Source organism: Xylaria bambusicola (assembly GCF_022495145.1).
Source record: "Xylaria bambusicola strain CBS 139988 unplaced genomic scaffold F5B22scaffold_33, whole genome shotgun sequence".
NCBI classification, from domain to species: domain Eukaryota; kingdom Fungi; phylum Ascomycota; class Sordariomycetes; order Xylariales; family Xylariaceae; genus Xylaria; species Xylaria bambusicola.
Genome location: NW_025953586.1, coordinates 114778 through 126859, shown reverse-complemented (window position 1 = coordinate 126859; position 12082 = coordinate 114778). Strand labels below are relative to the sequence as shown.

Here is a 12082-nt window from a genome sequence, read left to right as displayed (position 1 = left end):
GACCACTCACGCCGCCCTTCTACAACCAACTTCATCATCATAACAGCCAACTAGGAACATAAAGCGAGAACTCTACCGTAAATTACGGAACCAAGTCAACCAGTGAACAAACACACTTTCCTTCACCCCAACAACGCCACCGCCCACGAAAGGGTGAAGAAAAGGAAAGAAAGATGGACTTCGCAGCGTTGATGTCCAAAGAGATCGCGAAAGCAAAGCCCACAACAGACACCACCTCAAAAGACAGCAACAACAGCAACAAGAAATACATCCGTCGCGCCGAGGCCGAAGCCCAGCGCGAAGCAGCCTACCGAGCCGAGCAAAAGGCTCTCGAAGAGAAGCGCGCCGCCAAAGCCGCCGAGAAGCGGAAGCGCGAAGAGGAGGCCGCAGAAGAGGCGCAAGAGCGCGAAGAGCGTCGGCGCAAGCTCGCCGAGGAGACGCGCAGGCGGCGCGAGGAGGCCGCGGCGGAAGAAGAACGGGCAAGGCGGAAACGGCTCGGTCTCCCCGAGCTCAAGAAGGGAGAAGAAGAAGAAGACGACGACGCCAACGCCAGCGACGCAGGTGGTAATGACGAGGATATCCCCGAGGACGCGCTCACGGAGAAGTTGCGGGAGCTAGGCGAGCCGGCGAGGTTATTCGGGGAGACGCACCGCGCGCGCCTGAAGCGGTACAGGCGTCTGACGACGGTGGTGACGGCGGGGCCGATCCCGACGACATTGCAGCTGGTCGACGAGGAGGACATGAAAGTCTCCGCGGACGCGATACCGCAGGACAAGGGCAGGCGGAAGTATCTATTCCGCCAGCTGGCGTCGTACTTCACCATGGTGCTGCGGGAGTGGGAGGCCGCGCTGGCGCGGGAGCAGCGGCGCTCCGCGGAGGAAGAAGACACGTCGTTCGCGAGCAAGAACGCCGTCAACGCCATGGTGTCTAGCCGCGCCAACATGGTGCCGCTGTTCCGCAAGTTCGAGAGCGGCGACCTCGACGACGCCATCTTGAAGCCCGTCGTCGAGATCGTCCAGGCCGCGCAGGAGCGGCGTTACGTCGATGCCAACGACGGCTACCTCCGCCTGAGTATCGGCAAGGCCGCCTGGCCCATCGGTGTCACCATGGTGGGTATCCACGAGCGGAGCGCGCGCGAGAAGCTTCACGATGGCGAGCGGGGTCATGTCATGGGCGACGAAGTCACAAGGAAGTACTTACAAAGCATCAAAAGATGCCTGACTTTTGCTCAAGTACGCTGGCCTCCAGAAGATATTAGACAACTGATGGGATAGACAGATGATGTGTTATAGACGGTTTATAATCAGTCCTCTACCTCTATGCTAGCCACACGTAACTGATTTTCTTCTTCTCTTCCCAAACGCCGAGCTATGGATGCCTTAATCCCCTCGTCATACCTATCTCGATGGGTGTTACATCTGGCGCCACTAGTACGCCGTGCCAACTTCTGTAATAAGCATTCAATCGCATGGCTTAGCGATTATTGCCTAACCTCTACTTATAGCCCATCTTCGGAGAGTCAATCCTTGACTCTAGCCATAGGAAGATATGCGTCACCGTTCATACTCTTCGTAACGCTGCGTGGTTCAGTGGCTTTTCCGTTTAAATCAATATGTCTCACATCGGGTGCTTCACCCTAAGCCACACCCTCTATTACCTGAGTCGATTCACTCATAATGTCATCACTTAACATGTCGCTGATGCCAGGTAAGCTGCCAGAACCGGCGGAGCCACTGACGCCCTTACGAACCGGTCCCTTCACCTCAAGTTCAGCCTGGGCGATATTCATACGGCGTATTTGTTCCAAAGCCTCTTTATGATAGTCTCTCACCGTTTGTAGTGCATTCATCTGCATTGCTACACGGGGCTCGCTCGATACCGTAACAAGAACCTACCGAGTAACGTTAGAAGCATGTTGCTATCACCATTTTGCGCATCAAGCTTACCTTGTCAATTGTGTTGATTCGTGCTGACAACGCGCCGCTCTTGATCATTGATATCAGCTCCGCCTCGAGACTCTCGCCCGGCTTGGCAAATACCGCATTCAAATTGGCGAGGGTTACACAGGAAAATGGTACCAGGTATTGGACGATGCATTTCTTTCGAATCATCGAGAAGATCTTGGGCACGTGACTCTGTAAATATATGTCAAGGAGGTAGTCGGCGCGATACCGTTCGAGAATCTGCAGGCACGCCGAGTAACGGCAATTCACGAACATGGAGATGGCTTTGCGAAGTTGAGGCTCCAACTCGAGGTAATTTCTAAATGAAGAGTTATCGAGCACTTTTTCCTGTAACTCGTCTCGGCCCATCGAGGCAAGTGCAAGCAATCCGCCGTAGGTTGCGATGTCATTAGAACTAGCCACATCGTTGGATCGCTGGCAGATGATGGGATCCCCGGCATCAAGGAAGCACTTAGCTGCCTCATCATACTTTTCGGAACCGAGATATGCGAGACCGGCGACCATTTTCTGATAAGGCTGGTGGGCAGTTATTTCCTCAGTCAACGAACCAGGATTGACAAGCTTATTAGCATATCCTAGGATCCCGGACCAGTCACGCTTCTGTAGTAAAACACTTATGATATGTTTATTGGTATCAATGACGTGGGCTGTGGCACTGGCTTCGGACCGCATCTTAAGGTAAGCATCAATAGCCCCGTTAAGGTTGCCCATGTCTTCCAGATGCTCGCCAAGATCTCGATGACCAATCTAGAGCACATAGTTAGCCGACGCGTCTAATGTCTTTGTAGCTGGGTGATGGGCCCCTACCCTGATACTCTCTTTGATAAGGTTGTTCTTGTAGCCTTTTAGCTCGGCTTCCAGCTGGTGGGTAAGATTTCTGTTTAGTTTGCCAGTATTGTTGACCCAAGCTTCATCTAGCTGGGCTTCTGGCTCGTCTGGGGCGGCCATACGGATGCATTCCCAGGCATCACGATACCGTTGCACATCTTTCCCTTTCTTGGCCTCGGCGACGGCGGCCTTTAGAGCGTCCAGGCCCAGCGGTACGGAGCACTGTCCGATCAGTAGGAGTCGGTCAAAGCGAGTGCGGCCTAGAGGAGAAGGCGGTCACAGTGAGTCTCGGAGTGCAGGGACGGACGGGCGGGACGACTACGAACCTCTGTAGTTGGAGATGTAGAGCTCAAGGTCGAATTTGGGTACATCTGGCAGTGAACAGACAGTCAGCGATGGTAGAAACAGTGGGCAAAGGGGTGGTTACCGTTGACAATGATGCGACCTTGCTCCTCCATGGCGGTGAAGAAGGCGAGAGTACCGGAAGCCATTGTTGGGATCAGTGGTAAGGTGTATGTGTATATGTGTGTGGTACGTATGGTATGTTGTGATGCAAGAGAAGAGAGGTCGGTGGGATGATATCAGGCAGTCGATGCAGCTACCGATCGCCCTCTCCGGGCCTTTTAAACTGGAGTCTCAGACTGGAGAGGATGCTGCCGTCCAGATACGTAGGGGGTGGTACTTTCGCAGCCGTATTTTAGGTTGGCAGGCAAGGCCACGACAAGCTGAGCTGAAGCTATTGAGCGAAGTATGTTTGTCGAGAAGATGCAGTCCAAGAGGCTCCCATGCATAAGCTACCTCTAAGTACCTACACTTAGGTACAGTAGGGCCGGCGGCGGCGGGCACGAGACCGCGGGGTAGCTACCCGCCTACACAGGTACCTACAGTACCTACGTAGGTACTTAGTAGGTACCTATGCATGTGGCAATTCCCACACCCCGTGGTCAAGTTAAGTATTATACCCATATCTATTATATCACTTATATCAGAGTATCAATATAGCACTCAAGGTCAGTCCGAAGCCGATGCTAGGCATTTGCCGTTAAATAACAACTTTGGTCCTGTTTGGTATGTAGTATGTATGGCCCCTCAAATAGGGGTTGTTGGCTCACCACTACTATTCATACTTTCGTATAATGTTTTCCCATTCCTTGTTATAAGAAAGGTTTATACAGGGCTTTGAAAACTTGAAGCTATTTACAATATAATAATCTATAAGGTCTGCTAAAGTCCTTTTCCACTAGCTCCCTTCTCGGCCTTGCGGGCCGACTTTGACTCTATAAGCTCTTTCTCTGCCAAGGTTGTTAGCATCCTGATTTTCCAGTAAACGGCAAAGCGCGAGCAAGCAATAAAAATAGGAGAGGGTAACCGATGAGACCAGTACTATGCTTTGCTTATGCGTATAGAAACCCTGCTATGCACTAGCACTTTCCCTACTAGTCTCGAGATTCGCTAAGTTTTGACTTTTCGTCTTCGTCTTCGTCTTCGTCTTCGTCTTCGTCTTCGTCTTCGTCTTCGTCTTCTCCGAGCTAATGTGGCTTCAGGATGCTTGTGATCTGGGGTGTCACTGGTTGCAATTTTCATAAGATAGCCAGCTAATGATGTGGTGTCTTCGGTGTCATGGTTCTCGAGGAGGGCTAAAAGCAAGCATGCCTTTAATGTGAAGTGGGCATCGTTTCCGCCGATATGTAAGCTGCGATATGGGCATCTAACCCAGCGAAGAAGCATCTTAAGGGCACATTGAAAACCGAATGTTTCATTTGCAAGACGCTGACTACAAACGGCATACATGTTTGCCGAGAACCTGTAGCCGAGGGCTTGTAGAGTCTTTAGTTCACTTTGTACACCATGGCTAATAATGATGATGCGACGGTGCTGGTGTTGCAGTATGAGTGATTGAATTTTCTCGAGAATGCTAGTCGAATTAACCACTAAGGATTTTCCAAACATGAACTTCGGTATGACCTTTTTTATATATCGGTAAGATCCAGACACGTAGTGATAGGTTTCAATAAGATCGTTTGGTGGCGGTAGCGAGTCTTTTTGTAGATCGTTCGTGTCTAGTGTTGCAATGCCGATTTGACAATCGTTGCCCTTTGTAAACCCACTCCTAATGTTATCTAAATGTTCGAAATCAATTGATAGAAGTAAGGATCCAGACCAATGAGAAGGATATATTGCGTCGGATATTAAACCAAGAGCCTCGCGAATAATTTGTAGACCATCTTTCGATATAGTCGGCGGACGATCACTGAACTGAGCGTTGGTAATCGCAGGTGCTATCGCATCAGCGGCACTCTGTCCCCTAGCCACTGTCGTGCAACGATTTTGATGGTGCCTAGAACGGAACGCTTCGACGGAAAATAGCCTCGTATTTTTGACTACGGGATCTTGCAGGATAGGCCCTCCCGACGATTTGTATAGCTTGGGAAAACTACTCCAATTAAGAAATGAATTTCTCCAAAACCTGGACATGACCAAAGAAAAACAAGACATTTTGAATCATTCTTTTGTCGTGTGATCGAAGTGGTTTTAGAACCCCTGCTTTCGGGTCAGGGGATGATGTTATGATAGTAGCAGCCAGACAGGAGAATTGCGTTCAATTTGGAGATAGGTCAGATATTGAAGAGTTTGAATTATCGCGTAACAGCAGAGGCGGATTAAATATCTAATGAGAGCGTGAATAAGCTTTGATTTCTTTCATAATCTAGTTCTCATTGGAAATACCCATTACTGCTCTATAATGAACATGGAGAGTTTTCCTTCCCTGTTATGTATAGAATTAACCTTCACATAAGGTGCATACAAATTACTACTATATTAAGATCATAGAAATGAACCTAAAATGGTATCCGAAGAGCAATGTTCCTTGTTTAACACATTGTATTAGTAAGGGAGAATGATGATGGGAAAGAATGTATGAGCGAGTATCACAACATAGCGTAATAATGAAGCGTAGTACAGTATAATATAGGCGGTTAGGTTCCTGATTTGGTGCTGCTCTACCTTCTGGCAGTCCTATGGCAGAACACCCGAACCCTCAAAGGCGCCCCAATACACCAAGGATATTACATACTATGTATTGTCTACAGTTCCAAGACTTGGATGCGCCTTTACCACACAAAAGAGAATTATGTGGTGGAAGGGGGCTCTCTACGTGTAATAGATAGTTCTCGATCTTTAAGGATGCCTACAGAGGTAGGTGCCTCATCACATGGCAAGTAAATAGTTATTGTCAGGCAGTGAGTGTGGATTGTTGGAACAAACTATTCACATATGCCACACGCGAATCGACCACGCGATTCTTCAGGTAAAAACAACTTGGTTCCTGCAAGTCTTAAAGGAGGAACATCACCATACCCCTTTTACCAAAAATCTCTCCTTCATTCTATTGTGTCCCTCCAAGCATCAAGAACAACGACAACAACGACCGTGATCGCGCCAGGTGTTTCGAAGAAGTCGCCGCCCTAGGGGCTCAATATCTAGCCTCACACGCCATTTGTGGCTGGAACAGCTGCTTCTGGGGGGTTGATCATGCTGAGTTCCTATAAAGTCGCTTCAACGATCTGTTGTCAAATTAGTATAGGATGCTTTTTTCTGTTTCAACACCTCGACAACATATTGGAATATGGGAAGTGTTGCAGTGTGATATAATCACAAATTGGATGGATTGGAAATAGAGGGCATCGGCAGACTCATACTTACGTGGTGTTCCCCGGAAATGGGCCCGGATGACTGCATATATCTTATACAGTTTGAGGATGACACTCGCTATGAGATTGACATATCCCACTATCTCAAAAAAGATAGTGGCAACTGTCGGCTCCGGAGACGCCATGTTGTGCTTCAGGGGCGTTAGTAACACAACGCCTGATACTACCATGGCAAAGATGGATCATTTCTGCAGATGGGGGATTACCTACATAGGTATTGGATCTGAAAAAGGAACCGCTAATTTTACGTTATAACGGTATTGATGTTTGTGATGTTTAGAAGTCGTTCTGCTTTCTCTTTTTTCTTTCTGTCTTCTTCCTCTCCTACTACTTCCATCTCCCGCCTTTTATAGAGTGCCTAGTTCTATGAGCCAGCAGTCCCTCATGTTACTTAACCCTTACATACCAGGCGCAGCATGAATTAAACTCGTAACTGACTATCATGGCAAACACCGATACCAATGACTTCGAGCGGTCAAGACTTGAGCTATGATCCCGAGAGGAATGCTGTTTGCTTTCTAGAGAGAGGAAATTCAAGGCGTATCATGACGAAGGGGGAGACGACCAAAGCTCTCCCTGCATTTCACGCGGTGAGAGTAGATGGTACTTAATTCACAGTCTTATGACCAAGTAAAGCAAGTGTCAACTTGCCTCAGGGCAAGGTACTATATTCCTCCATTGGATGCTGCAGTGGTAATGTATCCTCGGGGAGTCATCGCCCCCTGACTCTCCCGAGCCACTTGCCATGCATCAAGGCCATCCACGGAGAGTATACGAGCAGCTCATAGGCTTGAGGACTCGAACCTTCCACCAATGTCCTTGAACATCCCCCCTGCCGTGCCCACACCACCAAGAGCATTCGTACGACAACTCCTCACAAACGGCCATGAGGCGTCACTTGACACGCAGCGTGTAGTTTGCTTGTTCTCTGCACGCCGAGAATCACCGAGCCTGGTTTCAAAGAGGTGAGTCTGTTCAGGAACTAGGTGTGAGATGAATGGCCAGCTCCTGACATGAGCACTCCTGGTATGCAAACATTCGGCCAGTCTCGCCGCCTTCGGTCTTGCCGCAGTATCCATAGAGAACTCGTAATCTAACGTGCCTTGCTTTCTGCTTCTATTTATTCGCTTCATGATAATTTTAGACCACGACTACGTGGCTACGAACTGACAGGTCATCCCCATGCCTACACAATCATTCCTATCAGCAATCAAGATATGCTCCCCGGGGGGTTTTCATAGACACAGGAGCCATTAGGCATACTAGGGGCTCGAGTATGGGGCATCGAAAATGGCCAAGGTGATACCTATGCAGGAAGCCTTGGGCTCAGCCTACCCCCGGTATCTGTCACTGAAGGTGCCCCCTGAAAATTTTTACAAGTCTCGTCTACCTCTGTAATAATAACGCCCAGGCAGAAACTCCAGCCAATAGATATGCTACTTCGGATGTTCATGTGCCTTATCTTTCAATTTGGCTTGCCATGATCCAGGCAACTGATTGCCGGGATCCGGTATACGAAGTTGTTGGGGTTTATACACTTGTTCTGTTTATGCCTGCTGCTCTAGGGGATACTTCTCACCATTCTGCGAATGTTCTAGCAACTTTCTCTCCCTTCATCCACGTCATTCCGCCGTGATTACCGCCAGGAATCAATACCTGCATTTATTTCTCTATCTTTGTTTCAGCCAGAAGAAAGTTTGCAAAGAGCCTTTGCATATTGACCAGTTGTTTGCTTTGGAGCGAATCTAAGACACAGACGGAGAGTGGTCAGATGATAGGTAAAAAGAGTAAAAAGCTTAGGACTCGATATATGCGTCTCCGAGTCTCCCTTGAATGCTCAGGTGATAGTACAGTTCTCTACACATGTCGAGATTGGCACCTCGGCGTAACTTCTGCCTCGCTGGAACCTTATACCGTAATACGTATTGAGGGCTTCTGTGAAGTTGTATGCAATATCATGTTCTACCCCACCTCTAATGGAAGATTGACTATCAGTTCTTCAGACTGTGTTGAAAACAACACACTGGTCTCGCAAGATACTGTGCTTGACCCCTGGTTCGGGGCGGTCACAAAGTCGGTCGTCGGTGAGACGTAATGACGTAGCTCATATTTCAAATATATAGAAGACTGCATAGTTAGTTCAGATGAGCTAATCGAAGACACAAACTCAATATCTATGGCGAGGGCTGAGAAGTTGAGGTCTCCATATTACAAAAAGGAAACTAAAGAACATTCCTGTATATAATCACAGCTTTGTCAGCAACGCGTTTTGCTACGGGAAAACTTCGCTGCACGAAGATCTGAGAGACCTTGGCTGTGATGATCGGCTCAAGAGCAATATGGTGTAAGGAATTATTTTCACTATATTCTTTGGAAATGATAATACTTCAAGAAAAGAAGGAAAGGAGACTACTACATAGTTGTAACTGTGGGTAATATGGTAAACTGGTAGGCAGTTGTCAGTGTCACGGAGAAGATTAGGAGTGTGGCACCAAACTGGCACACTATCCAAAAGATAGAACGACGTTATCAAGTCGAGACCCTGCGCACCTACACTCACTATATGGTATTATGACAGTTAGCGCCTTACGGTAACCATTCTGTCCAAGCGTCGGCGGGTTTCCAGTGATGTCCGCGTAGTAGCGTTCGTACACCATTGGCAGCGGGAAATGTGCGTAGTCTTCACAAGATGAACAAGTGAGATAAAATTCAACTAGCCGGCGCCTCTATTTTGTTTGTCATGATGTACTTAGTCTAAATTCAGTCCATGCCACCCTCACCCCTTTTTATCTAGTCAACGCAAGCCAAAGCAGAGATCCAACCAGTATGCACCGTAATTTTCCATTTCCGCCACAACATGATTTCAACCGCTCAGATAAGTGTTAGGACATCATTCAGCTAGTTGATGATGTGGAATTCCAAGGGGTCATCCTTCATTATCTTCAGAGGTGCAGTCTCCCATTCTCATGGATACTGCTACTATTCGAAGGAGGAGATGTGAGGTCTATGTCTTCATCACCGTCAAGCCATTGACTCATCTTCTCGTACATGGCTAGCCAGGAGCGATGAGCGGCTCCTTTCTCCGCCCCCTGGATGGTTGGTAAGAACTCGTCTACATCGTGCCCCAGCATGCGTTGCGCGGCGCCCAGGTAGCGGTAGCCCTCCGGACATCGCCGCAGCATGTCCTTGGAGAATGTCGGCGCGGTCTTGCCGTCCACAGGAACAAGCTTGTCCTTGTCGTAGATGAGCTTGACGTAGCGGACCTTCCACTCTGGAGTGCCGCCCGGATACGGGGACGGCTGTTCGAGGCAGAAGAAGTGGAAGCGGCAGTCGCAGTCAACATCGAAGACGACAGGCTCAATGCCGCGCTTCAGGTCTCCTGGGATGGCAAACCGTTGTGTGATTGTAGCCTTCATCTTACCAACGGCGCGGCGGGTCTGCGGGTTGAGGTCCACGCATGTGCCACACTCGCGGTGCATGATGAAGTCACCGCGGGACTTGCCCTCCTTCGATACTTGGATGAAATTGTCGATGGATTGGCGTTTGCTCCAAGCTACATAGATAGTTGAATGTTAGAACTGCATGGAATTTGGGTTGAAGGCCGAATACTCTGGTGTTCAGGAATGAAAACTATACTTACTCGTCCAAACGAATGCCTCTCCGCAGAACAGCGAGCGGAAGTTTTTCCACTCAGATGCATCGCGGTAAACTGGCCAGCCTTTGCACAGCTCTGACACGGCAAGGCGGTCAAGTATATCGGCGGGATGGCCGTTGACATGGGAATATGTCCCTAGCTGGGGATCAAAGGGAGAAGTCATGTGCGAGAACAAAGCCCTGTCAATGGTCCGGGCAACGTAGTTGGTTTAACAGAGAAACTGAAGGGTGGTAGGGGTCTGTTACTTCCTACAGATTTGTTAGAAGTAGTGAGGAATCCTAGGTTATATATACACCATAGCACCTAACCCAGCTGGAGCCGAGGCCGGCTAATCCTTCTCTGTTTGTGCAACTTTCACTTAAATGAAGGCCAACTTGTAAGGTCATGACATGGCCTGATTTTTTTTTTTTTTTTTACCTTGTCAGATTCTTGATAATATCACTTCGCCTGGGTGTGAGAACCAAACGAAGACCTACTCAGGAGCGAATAGGCATCGTATAGTAAGAGTCTCGAGTGAAGGATTCTGGTTTCTGCGGAGTAGTCTGATGTTGGTGTCTCTTCTCGCATCTTACCTTGCAGGATTCACTACAATGTTGTTAAGGATGATCAGAGAGAATTCCACTCGGGTGCTGCGGGTTCATCACCTTCCCTTTGACAATGGATTGGTTGTCACATCTGCGTTTGGCGTAGACATCTGGCTCCCAAGGTACCGTCGTAAGTGTTATATGTACGTACGATATGTACTCTATCATTTTCATGCCTAAGTATCTTTGACACAAGCATTAGTGCAAAATTATTCTGCACGACCGTTGTCGAGTGCAATTTTAGTTGTGTCACCGAAGCCGCTGTTCGTTGCGCCTGTACAGCGAGTTCATTATCCAGACCTGCAAGGCGAGTGGCTCTCAAGAACCACACGACCGTTAGCATGCGACAGCGGGGTCCTGAAACTACCTCGACCTGGTTTTAATCTAATGCAAATGACGGTTGTGTGATGATATGTCACCTTGCCACGGTGCGGTTGCGGCGGGGTCCCATGCAGCTTGATCAGTAATATGATACAAGTAGGTATAGAGTAGATGGAGAGAAAAGGCAGCAACCAACGAAAAATGATCACCACGTCCCACAGCGCCATCTCGCAGGCGGGAACGCAGATTGTATCGCCACGAGTTCTACATGCGTAGAGAATCAACAGGCGTTATGAGACCAGGAACCCGGTATCTGTGTTTGGCTAGACGCAGAGCAGAGGTGCCGGCACCGCGGGGGGCGCAGAGGGGAAAAGGCCCGATCGCGGGCCTCTTATGCTGGCTGCGAGGCAAGTTCCACGGATAGGCCAACCGATCTCGATATCAACGCAATGCAGAGACCTGCGGCCTACCGGCAGGCTCTCGAATCTCCAAACAGCGAGCAAGCCCATCTCTAAACACGTGGCGCCGTTATGGGTCAAGCCATGAATCAGTGGAAGAGCCCGCTTTTCCCCGGGCTCCCTTTCGCCTTCGCTTCTGCTTGCTGTACCTGGTGAACCTGGTGGATGATGTGAAGATCCATTGCTGTCGACTGATAGACGGCATATCGCGCGTGCCTGCTTCCCCTTTATGTGGGGTTATCGTATGTTTGCGCGGAATGAAAAATCTAGAAACCCCTCCCGCCACTGCTTGATTAAGAGCGGTGAGCAGAGCGAAGAGGGGAGAGGACGGCCATGCGGACGGGCAGATTCAGCAAACGGGTAGATTGTGCCAAGGGAGACCAAGCTCTGCAGATGAATAATTAGACGACAGTGCAAGCAAACGGCACTTCTGGGATGTAAGCGAACGTTTTTGGGCGGTATGAAGAGCTGGAACATGGAAACGAAAGCCGTCAGAGGCGCATGGCAGACAGGAAGAGCTTGTCCTGCACTACTACTACCCAGTGGCTTTGATATCTGC

The 12082-nt window shown here is 49.0% G+C and overlaps 4 protein-coding genes across 4 annotated transcripts; 1 reads left to right on the top strand and 3 right to left on the bottom strand.

Annotated features, from left to right (window-relative positions):
- Positions 1-55: 55 nt before the first annotated feature.
- Positions 56-1589, top strand: F5B22DRAFT_291621 (uncharacterized protein). The gene has a single exon (XM_047970417.1). The coding sequence runs from the start codon at positions 174-176 to the stop codon at positions 1272-1274; it is 1101 nt and encodes a 366-aa protein (XP_047829037.1). The 5' UTR covers positions 56-173; the 3' UTR covers positions 1275-1589.
- Positions 1456-3497, bottom strand: F5B22DRAFT_291629 (26S proteasome subunit RPN7-domain-containing protein). The gene is made up of 5 exons (XM_047970418.1): positions 3220-3497; positions 3119-3163; positions 2772-3052; positions 1947-2711; positions 1456-1891 (listed from the first exon to the last, which is right to left on the bottom strand). Exons 1-5 carry the CDS (start codon positions 3281-3283, stop codon positions 1637-1639), a joined length of 1410 nt encoding a protein of 469 aa, XP_047829036.1. The 5' UTR covers positions 3284-3497; the 3' UTR covers positions 1456-1636.
- Positions 3498-4228: 731 nt separating this feature from the next.
- Positions 4229-5546, bottom strand: F5B22DRAFT_657597 (uncharacterized protein; the record flags this gene model as incomplete). Its single annotated transcript, XM_047980060.1, has 2 exons — positions 4506-5546; positions 4229-4321 (listed from the first exon to the last, which is right to left on the bottom strand). The coding sequence occupies exons 1-2, from the start codon at positions 5286-5288 to the stop codon at positions 4229-4231; spliced, it is 876 nt and encodes a 291-aa protein (XP_047829035.1). The 5' UTR covers positions 5289-5546.
- A 3631-nt stretch (positions 5547-9177) lies between these two features.
- On the bottom strand, positions 9178-10479 carry F5B22DRAFT_291497 (uncharacterized protein). The gene is made up of 2 exons (XM_047970416.1): positions 10146-10479; positions 9178-10058 (listed from the first exon to the last, which is right to left on the bottom strand). The coding sequence occupies exons 1-2, from the start codon at positions 10321-10323 to the stop codon at positions 9448-9450; spliced, it is 789 nt and encodes a 262-aa protein (XP_047829034.1). The 5' UTR covers positions 10324-10479; the 3' UTR covers positions 9178-9447.
- Between the last annotated feature and the right edge of the window lie 1603 nt (positions 10480-12082).